At 37.2% G+C, this 22,737-nt stretch overlaps 3 protein-coding genes across 4 annotated transcripts in view; 2 read left to right on the top strand and 1 right to left on the bottom strand.

Moving 5' to 3' along the window:
- The window catches only part of LOC137074951 (gastrula zinc finger protein XlCGF67.1-like), an 80,600-nt gene that overhangs the window by 2,655 nt on the left and 55,208 nt on the right, over window positions 1–22,737 (bottom strand). The gene's annotated exons all lie outside the window — the stretch shown is intronic.
- LOC137074946 (gastrula zinc finger protein XlCGF7.1-like) lies at window positions 3,282–8,852 on the top strand. Its single transcript, XM_067443051.1, has 3 exons — window positions 3,282–3,380; window positions 3,812–3,941; window positions 6,774–8,852. The coding sequence occupies exons 2-3, from the start codon at window positions 3,860–3,862 to the stop codon at window positions 7,514–7,516; spliced, it is 825 nt and encodes a 274-aa protein (XP_067299152.1). The 5' UTR covers window positions 3,282–3,380; window positions 3,812–3,859; the 3' UTR covers window positions 7,517–8,852.
- LOC137074938 (NLR family CARD domain-containing protein 3-like) overlaps window positions 14,062–22,737 on the top strand; it is a 52,197-nt gene continuing 43,521 nt past the window's right edge. For both annotated transcript variants that reach the window (XM_067443039.1, XM_067443038.1), the window contains exons 1-2: window positions 14,062–14,186; window positions 18,111–18,277. The gene's annotated coding sequence lies outside the window, so the exon portion shown is untranslated. The remainder of the gene's footprint in view (window positions 14,187–18,110; window positions 18,278–22,737) is intronic.

Here is a 22,737-nt window from a genome sequence, read left to right as displayed (position 1 = left end):
AAAGCAGTTGTGCTGCTTAAAAATGTTGTGGAAACCATGATACATTTTATTTTTCAGGATTCTTTGATGAATAGAAAGTTCAATGGACAGCATTTATTAAATAAATTATTATCATTTGTAATATTAAAAATATCACTTGTGATCAATTTAATGCATGTCTGATCAACAAAAGTATTAATTTTACCGTCATCTCTTATCAAACTCAAAGATGATGCTAAGGTGATTAAATGTGTCTCATTGGTAATGAGTCAGTATTAGGCATCCACTAAGGAAGTGGAGAGTTTTGGTAATATCTGCACGCTACCGCTAACTGTGGAAATTCCAGCGGACGCCTCACACACACTTTACCGCACACAGCCAACAACCAATTTAAAAAACATGCTTGTTGTTTTCTCATTTTGTTGTATGTTAATTTTGTTATTGAGAGGAAAGCGTGCACCACACAATTACATATTGATCTAAACGTCACTCAGACACTAAGTGACACGTAAGGGGGCATATTCCTGGTTGGAGAAAATATCCCTGTTTAAAGGCCAGGTCCCTGAGCACCTGAAGCCTACCTGTGCGTTTGTGGTAGCGGCAGCAAGTGGCAAGGCTTCCTTCACTATTCTGGGAAGGTCATAGATGCTCAGCGTGTGTCTTCATCCATTTGTCCTGGAAATGGTTGATTTATTTCTTCCAGAGGCCATATACAGGTTTATGTGAACGATGAGTGGGGAAAGATAAGAGCACAGTGCCATATCTCTAGCAAAAATCAATCCCCTCCACAGACAGATGGAAAGCATGGTTGTCCAGAATTAGACTTTGAGAGCTGGACCTTGTATGAGCTTGGAAGTGCAGGAAAACAAGGACATGCTACATTCATCCAGCCGAATCCATTCGCCCTCTCAATAGATCCAGGTGGTCCATCTCTGACAAAGGGAATATGGAAGTTCTTCCTTGGGAAGATAAAGTGGGGAGGAATGGTGTTACCCAAGTTATTAATGTCTACCATCATGATCCTCAGAAAATCAAGCTCCACACACAGAGGTCACAGCTCCAACCTGTCTGGCACCCCGTCTTGCCAGTACTCTGCCGGGGTTCTGGACTGTACTTATACCAGTTTCATCTGCATTTTCTATGTCTTTTGCACAGAAACCGTATATATCCATGAGAGCTTGTGGCTCTGGCAAGGCTTGAGGCCTGGGAACTGCGAATAGAGAGTGTAGTGTGCCTTAGAAGAAAGCATAGCTAAGCATGTTAAAGGGATAGTCCATCCAAAAATGAGAATGTGATGTTTATCTGCTTTAATGCATATTAGTGCACCATTATTGTAAAGCGTTACAGAATATTCAATACAATACCATAGTACCAACAACTGCGTGCTTTATTTTAAAGGTCTGCTTCAAAATAAGGCTTAATTCACTGTAAATGTTTTTTTGTTGGTTTAACTTAAAAAATTAAGTAACCTGGTTGCCTTAAAATTTTTAGTTAATTGAAATTAAAAATTTGAGTTGATACTATTAAGGAAATTGGTTAAATAAATAGAAACTCAAAATATTATTGTATCTTAAGCACATAAACAATGTGATAAATCATGAAAATAGCACCATTTGGCTGCGTCATCACAAATAAAACACAATCACCCAATATGCTTACAAAAACTTTTAATAATATTTGAATAAAGGTTGTCGATTCTCAAAAATGTTTGTTGCAGTAACTCAATTTTTTTATTTCAATGAACTCAAAATTTTAAGGCAACCAGGTAACTTATATTTTAAATATTTTTTTACAGTGCACTCCACCGTTGGTCTTTTAATTGAAACTCCAGCAAAGAGCCCATTATTTTCCATCCTCTACTTCAGAGAGCAGAACCTCCATCTCACAATCTGAGACGCTTCTTTTTCGGCTTTGCGTTTGGTATTATTTTACCCAGCAAATTACTGGTAATTTTAATATGCAGCGAGATCATGTAAAACTACTACACTTGAGATAATACTTATTGTTATTTATAAAGCCAACCTTGTACAGTTTCTGCCATATGTATAGTTTAATAGATCATCTTGGTGATGAAGAAGATGAACTGCTGGATCTTCTGGGTCATTTGGGTGTAACCACTATGCCAACACTACAAAACCTAAAAGAACTGATGCTGAAAGCTGGCCACAAACAGATCATCCAACTACCAAAATATGCTTTGGACAGCGTGTCTGGAGAAGCCAACCCATCACCAATCAATCCAGCGGATGTACTTCAGATGTATGAAGACAAAAGGCTGACAACAAGAAGGTTTTGAAGTTGCTGGATGTCTCACATTAAAATCTAAATAATCAGCATCATTGCACCCCATTTCTGTTCACTGACTGAGAGATATGAAGGTCTTGTGGTGTATCTGTGTATTATAGTGCAGGGGTCGTGCTCAGATCTGATCAGTGATTGCACTGCATTTTGTGAAAAATATAATAACATACATGGTATTATATATCAAGATGACTAGATTTCAGAAAACGGGGACATTTTCTATTTGAATGGTCAAAATATCACTTAAATCTAATTTGTTATTATCTATTAATTAAAAAATGGGAAAATACATTTGGAACGATGTTTTATCAACTGTTGTGGGTTCCCTATTAGGATTAATTATTAGTATTTTTGGTCTAGTTTTAATACAACTTATGAAAACAGTTAAAAGACAATGAAATAGTTAGTAGCCTTTGTAAATAGCAAGTAGTTTTAAACAATATTATAACTAAAAGACTTAACACACACACAAAAAAAAACAATATATGATTATAAAACTATTTAATCAATATTTTTACATTTTATAATTATATTTAATATTTACATTTTCATAAGCTGTTTATGTTATATACAGAAATTACAACTTTTTAAACTTTATTTGGGTTATTTTGCATTTTAGTCTTATTTTAAGCAGATCTGCTTACTTTCGAAAGTGTGTGTATTCTCTGTATTCTGCCAGTAAAGTGAAAATGTGTGTAAATGACTGCTCAGAAATTTTGGGGACGCTTAAAATTGTGCAAAACAATCCCGCATACAAACAGTATTTCTTTAATTTAGCATGAATAGTTAGTATTTTACTACCGTGGTCCGATGCCTATTTGTGTTTTATAGTTATTTCTGGAAAAGCTGAAAAATATAACGTTATTTTATGTATTTTATTAGAATGTCATTGAACATACATTTAAATGTGTGTTTCACTGAGAATCAAACGTAGTGTTTCTCTGATATGTTTTCTTGTTTGTACATTTCTTAGCGAACAGAACTTTTATTTTAGGCGTGACGTCATACGGGCGCGCCGCGATCCAGCTCCTGTTGTAATGCAGCTGAAGCGATGAATGAGCGATTACTGAGCATAACACTGCATTAATGGACGCTATTTTGTGAGTAATAAACATCCACACACGCAAGTAGCAGAAAAGGCTCGTCTCATTTCGCTTCCTGTATCTTAAACAAGAAGTGATGTGAGAAACCGCTCCGAGTCATTTGAATCTGTTAAACGATTCCTTTGCTCGACTCACCACCGACGAAACCTGATCAAAACACTAACTATAACGAGAATAAACGTTTAATGACAGCTTTTATAGACAAATATCTCATGTTTGCCTGAAAGTGTAGAGTGTTAACTATAACATACTTAAATATATAATATAATTAATATTTTATTTTGTGGTTTTGAGTGTTTTTGTGTGTAATAGTCATGCAGTGCCATTAACTCACTATATTGACTGAACTAGACTCAGATTTACTGTAGATTTATTCATGTTTCTATTAGTTATTCTCAACTTAAATATGACTTTGTCCAAACACACAGGAAAACTCCTGGAGAAGCCTTTGAGATCTACGTGACACTATTATAAAGATGGCATTTATTAAAGAGGAGAGTGAAGACATAAGGATTGAAGAATTTAGTGTGAAAAATGAAGAAACTGAGGAACAAACAGGTTAGTTTAATTCTCAAAGCTGAACTCAGTCCTGTGATCCTCGTTTTAAATGGCCACAGATTATCATATTCAAACGCTGAGGTGGTACCCAATAATATGCAGAAACAAGACCATAATAAATAAAAACATGATCATTTAAAGCTGTGTACAACTATTTTCCTTGGAACAATACAAGCTCATGGCTATTAGTAAGACTTATTTAATCCATAATTAATTATTATAGGTTTAAATGAAAATGTTCTGACAGTTAGACACTGGTAAAACCATGCATGGCTACTCACAACCACTGTCGATGATATTATGAATCTATATGTTGATGCCTAAACACAAGTTAAAAACTACACACCTGCACAAAGAAACGGACATAATTTCTAAACAAAAATGAATTATACATTCCCCTACCCACCTAACAAATCTAATGCAATATAAATGACTCTAACATAGTATTCAATATAAATATTCCACATTTCTGCCCAACCCATGGTGAATTACCACAGTACATTCATGGTAAATGGACTGCAGCATTTATATAGCGCTTTCAACAGACTCATGGCCACCAAAGCGCTTTACATCTTGCCTCACATTCATCCATTCATACACCGACGGTGTCAGCCATTTTAACCCCCTTTTTGTGGTTTAAAAGTCTGATTAAAAGTGTGGTTTGTAACAGAGAGGTGTATGTCAATTTGAAACACTTCCCACTGGATGTCACAACCTGAAGCTTTGTTAATAATATATTGTGATCCACAGTGTTGAAGGCCAAAAAATCAATGACAAGACAAGCACAGTTTCCTGTCATCTAAGGGCTCCACTATATAGTTTAAGAATTTAAAAATGGCCGTAGTTGTACGGTGCCCTTTACAGAATCCAGATTGGTTAATAGACAGAATTTTACAGAGTATTTAGGTGCCGTGTCAATTGTTCACTAACTAATTTTTCCAACAGGTTCGAGATGATACAATGCTTAGATATCGGTCTAATTCTCCACTAATGAACAATCGACTACAAATGCTAGTCTTTCTTGTTAGTTAACAAAGAAAGATTAAATAAATAAGTTAGGGAAGGAGAAAATAAATCTTCTGATTATTTTAAAAACAGCAGAGCAATATGGTCAGGACCTGGCGATTCATTCATATCGAGTTTTTTTTAAAGCAGTACAGACGTCGGAGGAAATAATCAGTTCAAAAGCAAACTCTCTTGGTTATAGATTATGTGCTTCAAGGAACTCTAAATCGATGTAAAGACCCGATACTATAAAGTGCTTGAGTGTGGGGCATATGTACAGGTCCTTCTAAAAAAAAATTGCATATTGTGATACATATTATTATTTTCCATAATGTAATGATAAAAATTTAACTTTCATATTCATATATGTCAGGTCTTTTATTGTTTTAATACTGATGATTTTGGCATACAGCTCATGAAAACCCAAAATTCAGGCATTATGGCATTCCTTCTCCCCAATCTTCATCCAGACTCTGGCACCTTGATTTCTGAATGACATGCAAAATTTGCTTTCATCCGAAAAAAGTACTTTGGACCACTGAGCAACAGTCCAGTGCTGCTTCTCTGTAGCCCAAAAGTGTCTTGACCTGGGGAATGTGGCACCTGTAGCCCATTTCCTGCACACGCCTGTGCACAGTGGCTCTGGATGTTTCTACTCCAGACTCAGTCCACTGCTTCCGCAGGTCCCCCAAGGTCTGGAATCGGTCCTTCTCCACAATCTTCCTCAGAGTCCGCTCACCTCGTGCAGCGTTTTTTGCCACACTTTTTCCTTCCCACAGACTTCCCCCTGAGGTGCCTTGATACAGCACTCTGGGAACAGCCTATTCGTTCAGAAATGTCTTTCTGTGTCTTCCCCTCTTGCTTGAGGGTGTCAATGATGGCCTTCTGGACAGCAGTCAGGTCGGCAGTCTTACCCATGATTGCGGTTTTGAGTAATGAACCAGGCTGGGAGTTTTTAAAAGCCTCAGGAATCTTTTGCCGGTGTTTAGAGTTAATTAGTTGATTCAGATGATTAGGTTTATAGCTCGTTTAGAGAACCTTTTCATGGTATGCTAATTTTTTGAGACCGTAATTTGGGGTTTTCATGAGCTGTGTGCCAAAATCATCAGTATTAAAACAATAAAAGACATGAAATATTTCAGTTGGTGTGCAATGAATCTAAATTTTTTATCATTACATTATGGAAAAGAATGAGCTTTATCACAATATGCTAATTTTTTTTAGAAGGACCTGTATACCCCCACCCCCAATTTCGATATTGACATTTTTTGAACGATACCCAGCCGTGATGAGACGGTGGTTCATTTACACAGAAAATAGTGGTTGTTGGATGGACATGTCCTAAAGAATCTGAATATTGAGTTTTCAGGTAACAAGTCTTTCGTCAACTCTTCGTCACTAGTCCCACGGGGGTCCCTTACATTGTCTCACATACATCCCTCACAAGTCCCTTACATTGTAAGAGTCAAAATTACTGTGTTTTCTTTTATGCCAAAAATCATTAGGATATTAAGATCATGTATCATGAAGATATTTATATACATATCATAAATATATTATTCATAGTAATATGCATTGCTAAGGACTTTATTTGGAAAACTTTAAAGGAGATTTTCTCAATATTTCTTTTTTTTGCACCCTCAGATTCCAGATTTTCAGTTGTATCTCGGCCAAAATAGTGTCCTATCGACCATACGTCAATAAAAAGCTATTTATCAAAAATGTCTGGTTTTGTGGTCCAGGGTCACATCCTTGCTGTTAGATTTGATGTCCCATGCTTTTGCCATTAAACTGGTGTTAACTTGTATTTGTCTTTTTTCGCTTTAGACCTGATTGCGCTGAAAGAGGAGAGTCAAGAACCGAATGATTTGGAGGTGAAAAAGGAGACGCATGATTTCATGATCGGAGAAAAATCCACACAGACTGAAGTGACTTGCTCACAAAAAGGAGCCCCGAAGACCAGATCTACCAGTTATTACACCTGCACTTACTGTGGAAAGAGTTTCAATCATAAACGAAACTTTGAAGTCCATGTGAGAACACACACCGGAGAGAGGCCTTTCACATGTCAACAGTGTGGAAAGAGTTTCACCCAAAAACAAAACCTCAAAGTCCACATGAGAATCCACAATGGAGAGAAGCCATTCACCTGCCAACACTGTGGACAAACTTACACATATAAAGGAAACCTGACAGTCCACTTGAGAGTCCACACTGGAGAGAAGCCATTTACCTGCAATTACTGCGGGAAGAGCTTCACTCAAAATGGAAACCTCGAGGTTCACATGAGGCTTCACACCGGAGAGAAGCCTTACAAGTGTCCTCAGTGTAAAAAGAGCTTCATGTATCAAAGAGACCTGAAGCGCCATTTGCAGACTCACTCTAGGAAGATGTGGCATTGTTCTGAATGTGGCAAGATATTTACGAAATGGAGAAATTACAAAGATCACCTACACCTTCACTCTGAGGAAAGACCATTAGGTTCTGGTGATGATCAGTGCAATAAAAAAAAAGCTTTTTCCATCATTACATTTACAGATACACCTAAAACATCTCATGAAATGGTGTAGGTTTGATACGCCAATTCGTATGCCATTTTGGCGTGCTATCAAGACGCAGAATCACTTTTTAGCGTGTTTATCAACGTCATTTCATTCTATCCCCCTACACTGCCCCTACCCCTAAACCTACCCATCACACAAACACACACACTGCCCCAGCCCCTAAACCTACCAATCACAAGAAACATTCTGCATTTTTACATTTTCAAAAAAAAAAACATAATTTAGTATGTTTATAAATCCATTTACTATGTGGACACACATTCAGACACATTTTGAACGCGTAATTCAAACGCTTCCCTAAACCTACCCATTTGTGTATTATAAAAAACAGGATATAACAGGCAGATACGACTGCAGGCACTTAACACACAAAAAACTGCAGGCAAAGTACAAATATCCCAAGTGTTTCGAGGCCAAATGATTAATTTGTGTGAAGAAAATCCCCAAAAGCGATGAGAACGTCGAGCTTATCTGCCAAAGATTAATAATACATTTCAAATTTTGCCGCCAGAAGAAACGTCAGGTCAGCTTTGACAGCATTGGCTGTCGTGTGTCTCGTGACCAACTGCGTCATTACGCCAGCTTTGATTGTAAAACACCATTGGCTCTCGTGTGTCTCATGACCGATCGCTTCATTCTAAAGAGTTGTGTGTATCATTTGAATGAGAAATATGAACGAATGCGTATGTTCTGTTCACAAAGGGGCGCGATCATCATTTCAACGACTAAAACATTAAGATCAACTCTGTTCTTCACATGGAGATATCATATGACTTCAGAAGACATGGAATGCAACATGAGTTAATGCTTTTATACTGTTTTTTGGTCCGTTTTTGCAATAAATACATGTTACTGTAAATTTGTCTGTTACGTGTTAAAAATGGGTTTACGGTAGGAGTTAGTTGCTCCAAAATATAAAATTAGGCTATAAATATTAATTCTGTGAGATCAGGTTGGCAGAATCACATGGTGTACACATACAAGCGGAGATGATGGTTCATTTCGACGTAGACATACACGTGGATAGCTCAAAATGCGTACAGATAACACGCCACTTGGCTTAAGAAAGTGGCGTGTATGTTTACGCAAAGTCATGATGTCATGTTGCCTAAAAAGTAATGCGGATGTGAGATGCTGTTGGTCTTTAATGTGTGGAACGAGTTTTAAAAGACTGCTGCTTAAATGTCTCCACCTCCTTTATGACCGTTTCTTTCTTCACCTTCTTACACTTTGCCTTGAAACTTTATTTTCTTAGCTATTATATATTAGTTACACTCCTGTCTTCCTGTGAAATACCATAATGTAAATTAAAGATTATAAATAAAAGACAGACTGAAATTAACATTACAATCTGTGTATCATTCGTTCATGTTTTTTAGTTTTTTACATTTTAAAGCCAGTAATGTTAGATATTTATATCATAATATAAATATATTCTCACACAGCCTAAAACAACATTGAAATGCTGTAGGCTTTAATTTATGTTCCCTTAAAAACCTTGGGCATAGCTCACCTTATAGAGTTAAAAAATGAAAATTACCCCTTGATTTACTCAATCTCAAGTCATCCTAGGTGTGTATGACATTCTTCTTTCAGATGAACAAAATCAGAGTTATATTAAAAATGCCCTGGCTCTTCAAAGCTTTATAATGGCAGTGAATGGCAGCCGTAAAAAGTACACCCATCCATTATAAAAGTGCTCCACAAGGCTCCGGGGATTAATAAAGGCTTTCTGAAGTGAAGTGTCGCATCGATTCACTGAGAGAGGAAATTACATTGCTATCAACGGAGGCCTTTCTGAGCCATAGGATTTCAACAAAAATATCTTTATTTGTGTTCCGAAGATGAACAGAGGTCTATAGCGGGTGTCCAATAACATGAGGGTAAGTAATTAATGACAGAAATAAAATTTTTGGGTAAATTATCCCTTTAAATTGTACCAAGACATGAGTGGGCACATCAGGCTATGTTGTGTTGCCAGGGCACTTCACCAGCGGCTAAGGAAAAGTCGCTGTTAAAGGACTCTCGTAAAGCTACTGCCTCTTGGGAGGTGTTGTTGGTGCCTACCTTCCTTGCAGGTGTAAGTGCAGGGATGTGCTGTTTTTCCTGTGGAACAGGAGCTTCTACTGTGGAGTTCCACCTCTGGAAGTTATGTAGGGCCACTGTGCTTTCACAACGGCATCCACGTTTCCAGGGCTCACGCAAATCACCCAGTGGTAGACTCTCCACTGTGCAGCAAGAATCCCAAAAGCATTCTCAACTACTCTTCTGGCTCATGAAAGGCGGTAGTTGAAGATCCTCTTGGGTTGGGAGAGGTTTCTTCCAGGATAGGACCACATCACATTCTGCCTTGTAATAAAATTAGAAGAAAAAAAGACACCAATATTATATATATATATATAATCATTATGTGCAATCAATATAATCATTAACTCCCCTGAGAGGAAAAGCCTCATCTCCCACAAAGAGCCCTAGGTGATCAGCACCTGGGGGAAGAGCATCTTCTGGAAGATGCAGCTTTTCTTCTCGCAAGGTTTGTCCAAAGGTGGCGGCAGCAAAGGTCCCTCCATCACTGTTCTGACCAAAAGCTCTAACATCCACCACTCTAAAAAGATAACTTGCATCCACAACCGCTAGAAGAACAACAGAGTACGTTCCCTTGTAATTAAAATACTGGGAACCGGAATTGTGTGGTGCCTGGATCACCACATGCTTCCCATCTATTGCACCCACACAGTTTGAGAAGTTCCACCTCTCCTTAAAGCAAAGGGCGGTCTCCTCCCAGTCTGCAGTCTTTGGTTCAGGCAGAAAGTAATCCACCAGGCTGTCCCAAATTACCTTGCACACATCTGCTACAGTGGATATGCCTACTCTGTAACTTGAAGCTATGGTGGTGTACGAGTCACCGGTTGCCAGGTATAAGAAAATTAATGACAATGTTCAGTAAAATCTAACTTTCAGTACAATTAAAATAGCCTATATAAAATAAAATAAAAATGTGTTTTTATCACATTTTATTTCAATACAAATCACCCACCTCAGACAAATTGCCAGACGCTCTGTTGATGAAATTGCCTCTCTGTAATTTGCTTGAGATTCTAGGTCTGACTCTGCCCATGTCGAACTGCTCCGTACTGAGCCGAAAGTACACCTGGAAACGGTCTCTGTGGAAACGGAGCTCTTTCGCGAGCCTAAATTCACCCAACTCTTCACTGGATCTGAGGATTTCATGCACCCACAGCCTCTTCTTCCTTGCTGCTCTCTCTCTTCTTCTTCTTACTAGCAGGGTTAGTGCTATCGCTTGCTTCTTAGCACGGGACAGATACATATTTGCTGCTGATTGAATGAATAGAAATAGACATATAGAACTCCAGCTAAAAGTTTTGAAAACTGCGCCTACTTTGCGCTGGCCAGTGAAGCGCATCTGAAGGGCTACGCTGAACCCTGCAGTAAGCGCAGCGCATTCCGCGTCTTGATGAGTGTGGCCTTTGTGGCTTCCTCCAGTGTGTCAAAAGAAGCTGTCCCAGAGTTTGGGAGTTGTTTTGAGTTTCCATATACTGTGAAGCCAAACTTCAAGAGCCCTCTCTGTCACAGGATGACCACAGAAAGACAGAGGGAAGACGGTGGGCTTGATCACAGCAGTTTAGTCTTCTCTCCTGGCTGTGGGATAATGTGTGCATGGCTCTCAACAGTTTCTACACTTGCCACATGGGAAAGCCACTTTTGACAGCATTGTGTAGCATGTGGAGTCCACAGTAAGGACATTCACATTAAAATGGACCCCAGTCTCCTCAGGCCAAGGAGTCCACTGTCAGGGTTCTTGTCACTTCAGTCTAGCTTTCTCTTGGTTTTGTGACAGAACCCAGACACTTCTGTATTTTGTCTTGTCTTGTGTGAGCGCGCAGCTTTGAGCATGCTTGATCTGCGTGCTCTTCTGTCTTTGTAGTTTTCTGTGTGGGGCGTGGTGTTTGGATCCCAGCACTTCGATCCAGTTTGGTTTCGGTTTTGTGTTGGGATTTGGACATTAAAGCTCCTCGTGTTTTGTCTTCTGTTGTGAGCGCATGGACTGAGCATTCGGTCCGATCTCAGGTCTCTTGACTGTCCCTGTCCTCCCCAAAATATACATACAGGTCCAGCTATTTCGTTTTGCTGGTGCGATTCAGACTTTCGTCGAACATCAGCACAAACATTCCCATCACTTTGGAAATTAGGCCTCTCTTGAGAAAATCTGCTAGTCCAAACTGAGTTTTTGTTTTGATTTTTAGCTTCAAAAGCACTTTTCCTTCACAGGGGTGTGTTTCGCTCCCCCCTAAGCCAAACTTAACATACAAATCACCTGAATAAGTGTGATGTAAGATGCAGTCACTGTCGCTAAACTGCGGGACGTGCTTGAACTGTGTTCTTAAAAGCAAATTAATCCTAGGCGACCTCCAGTGTGCGCACTCCGAGACGGAGAAGAAGTTGGCGGGTTTTTCAATCCCTTTTTGAAGAGGTATCAAACAGGTGAGGCAGTGCAGTGGAGTTTGAAGGTGCAGTGTGTATATTTTAGCAGCATCTAGTGGTGAGGTTGTGAATTGCACCCCCCACCCCCCACACCACCACCACCACCTTTCGGAACACAGATAAGCTACGGTGGCCAACACAGGACAAAAATGTAGTCCTTGGAGAGAGCAGAGAGTGACTAGTGCTCTATAGAGAAGTTTGCCACTTTACGGCTACTGTAGAAACATGGCGGCACAAAATGGCGGCTTTACTGTAAGGTACCAGTGGTGTGTGTAGATAGAAGCGAAGCCGTTGATCTCAGCACTCAATCATGAGGTCACCCCCCCCCCCCCCGTTTTTATAGCATCAAATAACTAACTAAAACTAAACTTATTTTAAAAAACGAACACTTGAAATGAAATCATTTTGATAAAAACTGGCTACAGTGCCAGAAACCAACTTAATAATTTAATTTAATAATGTAATTTAATTGTTTAGTTTGCCTCGCGTCCATTAGAAAACACGGAGGGGCGGTTATACTGTGACTGGCCACCTGGGGGCGAACGAGGTGCGGAGGGCTTCAGTTATTTACAGGAGTGCTTGCAGGCATGAGCTAAATGAGCAATAAATACACCAAAGATAGCAAGATAATAATTTGTGAACAAGACACAGGTCGACACTGGATTTGCAGACATATTGAGATTAAAACACAATGCTGTTCCTTCTATACTGGATCCGACAGGAATGGTGCAGCACACTTATGTGAGTAAAACAGGTTTTTTAAATGTGATAGTATTGCATTGTTATAGATCGTTTTGATTATGTGTACGTGTCTAACAGAACATACCTTAGCACACTGTCACAGGCTGGAGAATCCTTTATTTGTTGGTTCATTGCGATTCGGGATCAGACTCTCAGGGCTCGCAAAGCCTAACACCCCTGGGCTATGTGTTTTCCAAACGGGCTACTAAAACGTAAGCCTGTCGGTGGGCCGGTGAATCTTAAATAGTGAAATAACATTCATTTCTTGATCTGCGGTGTTCACCCTCTTGACTTGATATTTGAAGAGCGTGTGCCCGTGCTCGGCCGGGCCAAGTAATAAAAAAAAACAATGGCGGGTGGATGAAAAAAATAAATCATTGTGTTTGTTTGATAAAGACGTTTACGAGCCCTGTCAGAGAATTAGTCCGGTTGCCGCTTTTAAATCAATTCCTCCCTCCTGTGAACTGACAGGGGAGCTTAAGCTCATTAAATATGCAAATCTTATCCAATACTAGCCGTGGGCGTTTATTTCCAAGTCTCCAGTGACACGCCCATCAAAACCCCAGCGTTCAGGAGAGAGCCTCAACACCAGTGTAGAAAATAGCCTATTACTGATTAGTTATGATGTTTTTGAATGTAAAAACCACACAAACACCATTAGTTGACCTCTGACAACAGTATTAAAAATATAAAAAAGCCAGTTCATGATACCTTTAAAGTACTTTGGCCATTTTGATAATTAACACATTAAACATTATTAGTTGATGTAATTATGTTATTAGGGAATTAATACATGATGTCAAATTTAATCAATAGTATTTCATATATAATTGAATCTATTAATCATGTTGAATGTTCATCAGTTGCTGATGCAGTAATCCTTAATAAATGGGTTAATTCTTCATGAGTCCCCTAACGAAACAAAAATATATTGCAATATATTCACATATATGGGATTTAATATTTATATTTTCCAATATATTGCAATATATTGAAAGCGGCAATCATTTGTATATTTTGCAATATATTGCATGAATATATAATATATTTTATCATACCATCAATATATTATTCCATATATTAAAATATATTTCAAGAAAATATATTGGTAAATATATTTTCCTTTTGTAAGGGTCATACATTAACTCATGATTATCTGTCCATTAGTTAAGCATTAATGCATTATTAATTAATGCATGTTAGTGCACCGGTATTGTAAAGTGTTCCCAGATCTGTCTGTTATTCTTTTCTTTTGTCTGAAATAAAGAGGGAAATGACATTACACAACAGCACAGAAGGTGGCGATATGAACACAGAATCAAATGCTCCAAACACAAAACAGAAGAAGACCAAATTGAAACCAAAAAATTTGATTTCAGCTTTTGAGAAGGCGCCATTTCATTCTGCAGTATTTCAAAGCTCATTCTCACTGGTAAGTTCAGTCCTTCTCACACACACACACACACACACACACACACACACACACATCTCGAGACATAATTGACGTTATGTGTATATGTGGGTATATTTAATATTTAATTAGTATCATTTTACTATCAAAGTCAATCAGGAATCAGGGACAGTTAATGAAAAGCTAGTTTTTAAATAACGTCATTAATACACTTCTGCGAGTTCTGTAGCTTTGAATCAGATTGAATGCTAGGATGTGACAGAGCGATCTACTGATCACAAACAAATTTTGCAAGCAAACTTTAGTTTTCTTTTAACTCTAAAACTGGCCGCATTATTCAAATCAAGCTGAAAGTAAGCTGACGTTTCCCTGTTTCCAAAAGATTGCTGGAGTTTAGGGCTACTTTAGCATTTTATAAAGGACAGGGTCGGCTACACAAATTATAATAATTCATCATCACAGAAAGATGATTGCTTCTGCCTTCTGCTCTAATACAAAACTAATGCAGCTCCTGTGGATTGAGTGAATTGGGTTTGTGCGTAAAAGATCTCGGGATGAATACAAAACTGACTGAAAACGGGGCCCATTAAAAGACATGTTTAAGTCACTACACTAAACAGTTTAGCCAGCTGTGTGTGTGTGTGTGTGTGTGTGTGTGTGTGTGTGGACCTTGCACTCGTGCTGCAATACAGGAAAAGTCTCACTAGATAGGGTAATGTACAACCAGTGCCCAGCTGTGTGTCTATGAAGAGTGATGCATCCATAAAACTACCACCTTTCCTCAGTGATGGAGCAGCGGCCACTGGCCTCAGGTGAAACGTGTGTGCAGTGCCGTTTCTAGGCATAGGCAAACTAGGCGGTCGTCTACGGTTTATACAGTATAAAAACCATTACGCCTATGGAGAGTCCCTGTAAACCACATAGACCAACATGTGTGTGTGTGTGTGTGTGTGTGTGTGTGTGTGTGTGTGTGTGTGTGTACGTGTGTGTGTGTGTGTGGACCTTGCACTCGTGCTGCAATACAGGAAAAGTCTCACTAGATAGAGTACAAAGATAAAGGCATACATGAAGAGGTAACACTTTAGAATAATGATCATTATTAGTTTACATTAGTTAATGTATTAACTAACATGAACTAACCATGAACAGTTCATGTGTGACAGTATTAGTTCATCTTTGTTAACGTTAGTTCATAAAAATCCAGTCGTTCATGTTAGTTCACAGAGCATTAACAAATGTTAACAAGATTTTAATAATGCATTAGTAAATGTTGAAATTAACATTGACAAAGATAAAATGATTTAAAGTACAGTTCATTAATAGTTAATGTTAACTAATGACCATTATTCTAAAGTGTTACTCATGAAGAAAAAATGTGCTTTTCACTATTCCCCTTATGAAAATTAACCATGTTTTTATAATAGTAACAGTGTAGTAACCATGTTTTTTGGGCTAATTGATTACTCTTTATATAACCACAATTTTACCACAAATACCATGGTTAAACTATAGTTAGAGTAGCAAACTACAATATAAAATATAACTATAATAACCATGTTTTTTGGTTTTATTTGTAGTAAAACCATGATTCATTTTCATAAGGGCTGTAGTGTGTATGATTGCTGAAAAAATATAAACACTATGTTTTCACTGAACATTGATGGAGACACGACAATAAAATAAATCATAAAAGTGGTTTATTTTGTTATAAAAATCTCATAAATGTATAAAAAAATACTTTCACTAAAATAATGTTTTTTAATCATGTTTAAGTTTATAGTTCAAAACAATTGATCACTTCAGCAAAGTTTGTACTATTTTCGGTTTATTTTGATAAATAAAATAAAAAATGTTTTTCAATAAACATACTGTAATTAAAATATGCTAATATAGGAACAAATGTTCATACAGAAACCACATTTTAAAAAGTAAAGATTCTGAAAGCATTGAATGAGATCCCATAATAATTTTATAGAGATTTACAGCAGTAACTATAAATGATGTTTTATGATATAATAAATATCATAAAATATGTCGCCTTTGGCTTGGCTTGCTCAGTTGGGGACACTAAAATTTCAACTAAATAATATCCAAATAAATTGAATTACTAAATTAAATTAACTATATCAACTAAATTATATTTCCGATCTACCCGCATAATCACTATATGATAATTGAAATGAGCTTGATAACATCACATTTTACAGCCGAGTCAAATTCTGTTGCATTATTTTCCTGTTAACACTGTGAATCTTTTTTAAACAATAGGAATTGCAAAAAGTGCTATATAAATAAAGTTGACTTGATAAATATATTAGTTAAATATGATGGTTTCATTATAAATATGGTGATTATCTCTAGGATGGACACAAAACAAATATATAATGATATTTACAATCTGAATCTAACCATGTCATGTCAACAAAGTCAGCGGCTGTTTATTATCATGTAATTATCGTGTCTTTCGCCTCAACAGCAGTGACGCCGTTTACCACAAATACCATACTTTTGCTTATTATTACTTATTATTCAAACACTTGTTTATCTAATAAAAATAACAAAAGTATTACAGTTACGATAAAAAAACTGAAATCGAATGTGTTTCTAATGTTTCTGTCGGCTGTATGAGGATAGCTTGCTTTCTCATGTCACTAGCTTTAAATATGCCACTTTGCTGAATAACGAATGCATAAGCAACCAGGAGGATATAAACGAACGCAAATAGAAGGTAACAATCGTGACATTAAAGAGTTTGATCAGATTGGCCTGTGTTTTTGTCACATTGTTTTAACCGCTTGAGGTCCTGCTAATGTTAGTGTCCTCTCAGCCATGATGGCAAACATACTGATGTTCTCCAATTATACAGCATAGTCATCAAATTAGTTATTATATAATGATCAAATGCCAAAAACAAACAGCCGAGGGGTCAGTGATAGTGTTTATTTTTTAGCAGCTTTTACAATAAAAATGCTGATTTATATCATTTGAAAAATTGTAGTAAAGGATGTTGTTAACCAGCTGCTGGAATTTGTGTTTGTTTATTTGCGTCAGTGTTGCTCGTTCAGTACATAACGCCACGGTCATGGGTTAGATCGCCAGGGAATGCATGAACTGGAAAAATATACCTTGCAACTTTGCTTTGGATAAAAGTGTCTGCTAAATGCATAAAGACCAATTATCTCTGACTTTCAAAGTGTTGTTATGAGGATGTGTATTCCACAACCTCTATATAAAATGTATAGCTTGTATATCTCATCTTCATCTGCTGAATCTGCTTTGCCTTTAAATCTCTGTGTAATCAATCATTTTATCCCTTAAAGCTCATCTTTAATCTCCAAAATACACATTGAAAAGTTAATTTCCTGTGAAAAAAATGTCTTCATGCCTTAATAGAGCTTGAATGCAACTCTATACCTTAATTCAGACCAACTAAAATCAGTATCTTATCAGTTTCTTATATTTAATTGAAGTCTTTCTCCAACATACACACACTGCCATGTCCTGGTTCTTACTTTGCTTTGGGGTAAAATAACTTTGAAATACTTTTTCAGCGATATACTGTTAGTGAACATCCCAACACCATCCACATGCTGAGAGTGCCATTTAGATAAATACTGTATGTGAATATGTGCTGCTCGCTATTCTCTCAGTAACAAAAACACAAATATTTTTACACTAATATGCAAATTAGTGTGTCAGATATATTGGTTGTAGTGAATTACAGGAACATGAACATAACTGGGATAAGCCTTTAATAATAGAGATAACAATAATAACAAGATAACGAGAAATAACAAGGTAACTAAATGAACAACTAAATAGTTAGAAGAAAAAGGCTGCCCACAAGAGACATTACAGAATTATATTGTTTATTATAATCATATTTTGTTGTTGTTGTTCTTGTGTCATTTATGATTTCTGTTTCTGAATGCAAAATGAATGTAGGGAGATATTGCTTCTAAAATGAGTCTCTATGAGGAGAGAATGGAGGATGTTGGTCAATCCCAGATCCAAGCAGCTTCTCCAGAGCCCAGCTGTGTGTCTATGAAGAGTGACGCATCCATCAAACCTCCACCTTTCCTCAGTGATGGAGCAGCGGCCACTGGCCTCAGGTGAAACAGTTTTTTGCACAAAAACACTTATTGTTTTATTGTTTTATTGTTTTATTAGGATCCCCATTAGCGGCCCATTTAATGGCAGCTAATCTTCCTGGGGTCCTCTTTTAAAATTATTCACATCATAAAATCACACAAAACAATAATCAACACAAATTACAATAAAAATAATTCAAACATTGCGCTTACATTCAGAGAGAAGAGAGAAAAAAAAAAAAAAAAAAAAAAAGACAATTTACAGCTGGCACTAGATTATTTGCAGCAGTTCCTTGGTTACTGTCCTCTTAAATTTGTATTTGTTTTGAATTCTGCGTGATGAGATAGAAAGTCTATTCCAAATAGATATTGCTCTGTAAAGTGATGTGCGTTTCAAAAAATTTGTCCTGGGAAGCGGAAGTTTTATATCACCACCTAGTGCCTGCCTGGTGGCGTGTAGGTGTCCACTTCCTACAAAAACAAATTTCTCAGAGAGAAACTGTGGCTGTTTCATAAATACTGCATTCCACAACATTAAAAGTAATCGTGATTTAATTTTGTCGTCAACTGTGAGCCAAGAAAGACGTTTATGCATCAGGGCCACGTTAGTTTTTAAAGAGCACTGGAGGACAGTCCTTGCCGCCCTATTTTGTGCCACTTGAAGCTTACGAAGATGTTTTTGTGATGTAGATGACCATATAATTGGACAGTTTTCTAAATGGCACAAAACAAGAGACTGGACCACCTGTCTAGCAATGGACATAGGGATATATGACATACATTTTCTGGACATTGCAATACCCTTCCCCATTTTAGCAATCATTCCATCAATATGAGCTGAAAAAGACAAGTAAGAATCCAAGGTGACGCCCAGTAACCTGGCTTGCGTCACTTGTCTTAGCTGCAGCCCATTGACTGACAAGTTCAAAGATGGCTGGGTAGTTAATTTCAATCTTTTCCAGAAAAACATAGATGTTGATTTGTCTACATTTAAAACTAATTTGTTATCTTTTACCCACTTGCTTATATTCTGCAAATCATGATTTAATAGATTTGAAACATCATGAGGATTTTTTGCAGAACAGTACAGTGTGGAATCATCTGCATACATAACAACAGTTGAATGTTTCACAATAAAAGGTAAATCATTTGTAAAGATCAAGTATAGCAAAGGCCCAAGGCAGCTACCCTGGGGCACACCACAATGTATTGTCTTAGTAGATGAATATTGACCATTAAAGAACACACGCTGCTTCCTATTGAATAGGTAACTCGCCATCCATGACAGAGACGAAGGTGTAAAACCATAACATTCTAATTTTGGAAGCAGTATTTTGTGATCTATCAGGTCAAACGCTGCACTGAAGTCCAACATCACTGCTCCTACTAATCTGTTTGCATCTATTTCTTCTAACCAGTTGTCGGTCATATGAGTTAAAGCAGTACATGTGGAGTGACCCTCCCGATATGCATGCTGATATTTTGTAATCAAACTATTAGAAAAAAAATATTTATAAACTTGTTCAAAAGCAATCTTTTCCATGACTTTGCTGAGTAAAGGTAATAGACTGATAGGTCGGCTATTCTGTCCTGTAAATGTGGCTCTTTTATTTTTAGGCAGTGGTATAATTTTAGCCTCCTTCCATTTCTCAGGAAATACGCCCTGCAACAAACTTAAATTGACCAAATGAGCAATGGGAAAGGACAGAGCTTCAGCTGCCACCCTGATAAGCCTGGAGTCCAAATGGTCCATGCCTGATGCCTTTCCATCAGGAAGAGCTGCAAGAATTTTTCCAACAGAACCTCTGTCAACTTGACTGAATGAGAAAGTGACAGAATGGTTCTTCTCACTCATTATCTTACTTAATATTGCATCATAAGATGCTGAGATATTTGGACTCATACCAGATCTAAATTTCTCTACCTTACTAATAAAATAATTGTTAAAATAATTAGCAATTCCCTCTGGATCTGTGATGAACACTCCATCATTTTCAACATATGAAGCAGCTGAGTACTTACTCCTGCCCATTATTTGATTTAAAGTGTTCCATAATTTTTTACCATCATTTTTTGCTTCATTAATCTTTTCTTGAAAGTACTCTTTTTTCTTCATTCTATTCATTTTAACTACTTTATTTCTGAGAGTTCTATATTGTTTTTGATCAGCTAGTTCGCAAGAAATGTTAGCTTTTATTTTAGCGTTATCTCTAGACAGCATTAAATTTTTTAAGAATTTTGTCCAACCAAGGGGCACTTTTATTTCTCACAGCTCTTTTTCTGAGAGGAGCATGCTTGTCAACTATTTTCATTAGTATGTCCATAAACTTATTAAGGGCTGAGTCAGGGTCACGGTCTTCATACACTTCTGACCAGTCCACACCTTGAATTTCACCCACATACTGCTCTTGGTTGAAAAATCTGTAAGTTCTTTTATGAATTATTTTACAGCCTCCTTTAGGCAATTTAGTTTTCCTTGTGACTCTTATGATATTATGGTCACTACAACCAGTGGGCACAGAGACTGCTTTGGAGCATTGTTCAAAAGCATTTGTAAATATATGATCTATACATGTTGCAGATGAAACCAATGTACTTGTTGCAACCCTAGTGGGTTGAGTTATGATTTGTTTTAGGCCACATATTGCAGCTGTGGATTTAAGTTTCTTATACATTGGACAGTTTAGTGACAGCCAGTCAATGTTAAAATCACCTAAAATAAATATCTCTCTGTTTTGATCACAAACAGCATCAAACATTTCACATATGTTATCCAGATATTGAGTATTGGCACTGGGAGGTCTATAGACGGTTTCAACGGTAACAACATAAACAAACGCTACTGCGCATGCGCGCTTTTGTGGCCCAAACTTAACTTCCGGTAGACATCAATAACACCAGAGGATGCGTTATCTTTCTTATGCGTTAGCATCTTTAATTTTGATTGTGCACTATTATCTTTATGTATAGATTTTTTTTTTGTTTCAGCATGTTTATTATAAATAATCTCCCATTTATGTCTTTAATATAGAGTGGGAAAACGCCCCACTTAAAGGGTAGGTCACCCAAAACTGAAAATCCTGTCGTTCATTACTCACCGTCACGTTGATCCCAGAGTTTCCGCGAGAAAAAAATGGAGCCGGTCAAAGTGACCGGCAGAGGTTTCGTTTTCCGGACATTTTGATGATATGCCGGTCAAAAACTCCTGAAAGCAGTTTATGTAACTTATAAAAAAAATGACCATGTTTATTAGCCGAACTTTCAAATAGACGGAAAAAAAACATGAACGTCCGATTGGCGTCAATCAACCAATTTTTTTTAACTTATAGGCGTAATTTGCGGGTGGGACATGTCCCTACCACTTTTTTAAAACATCTTGCTTCACGGATTAACCTAACTAATACAAATAATGCAGTTCAATGCAGCAAACGCGGCTCGTGCAGTCTTCACACAGACGGACGAGCGCTTTAATCTAACGCTTAACGCCGTTGCAGAGACTTTCTGTTTGTTCCGGTCAGATCGCGAAACAAAACGCACAAAAACTGTCCCTGCTCTTGATGTACAACCACTGATGGTATTCGGTTTTGATGAGAGAAAAAATAGACCACGAGGGCAGATTAGAAACGAGAACTTCTGACAAGTTTAACAGACTAGACCAGTGATTAAGCAAAGTGTGCAAATCTATTTGCCTTTATTCACGTGAAAAATCTTTAGATGCAATAATTAAACGCAATTAATAAATTTAATTATAAACTCAGTATGTCTCATCATTTAGTTGGTAACATTTAAATTGGCCACAGTGTGAAATGACAAAATCATATAATAGAATATAACAGTAGTATAACTACAAGCAGGTAAGCACTACAAGATGTTTTTGAAATCATTAGAGAAAACGACAAAATTACTTATTCACAAAATTACGTGTGTGAATAAGTGCTACCTGTTTAAAATGTGCTTGCACCCGATCATATTCAGTAGAAGGTAAAAAAAAATAAAAAAAAAATCCCTTAAACTTTAACATCCCGCTCATGCCCATCGCCGTGATCATCTGTATCCAGCTGGTTGTTTACCGTGAGTTCTGAACACTGCACCATGTGCTTATTTAAATCTTTTCGTTTCTACACATATTAGGCTACATATTCCTCATGTCTGAGGCAAGCCTGCTGAGTTTCAGTTTGAGACGCGCTTCGGTTCATGATGAAAGCGATGGCTTCCGCGACCTAGTCTACTTATTTATTTCTTATTAATTAAATACATGCAATTAACCGAAGAACCCTTTATTAAAATTAAGAGACAATTTGTACAAAAACGAAATAAAGGCTTTTTACAAAACAAAATGTAATATTAAACTAAATATAACAACCAAAATCATTTCTGACCCACTCGCATTTGCACTTATAGCCTATAATCAGATGAAATCTAAAAATAATATTATAATATTTAAACATAAATATGAAGAAAAAAAAACATTGTTTAATGGC

Source organism: Pseudorasbora parva, chromosome 5, assembly GCF_024679245.1.
Source record: "Pseudorasbora parva isolate DD20220531a chromosome 5, ASM2467924v1, whole genome shotgun sequence".
Classification (NCBI taxonomy): domain Eukaryota; kingdom Metazoa; phylum Chordata; class Actinopteri; order Cypriniformes; family Gobionidae; genus Pseudorasbora; species Pseudorasbora parva.
Note: the sequence above shows the minus strand (reverse complement) of the source record. Positions and strands in the feature narration are given on the sequence as shown.

Excerpts from the sequence above, each read along its gene's own strand:
- LOC137074946 (XM_067443051.1), top strand. The coding sequence starts at position 3,860 with ATGGCATTTATTAAAGAGGAGAGTGAAGACATAAGGATTGAAGAATTT. Across the intron at positions 3,942-6,773 it reads AGAAACTGAGGAACAAACAG|ACCTGATTGCGCTGAAAGAG; the intron begins GTTAGTTTAATT and ends TTTTCGCTTTAG.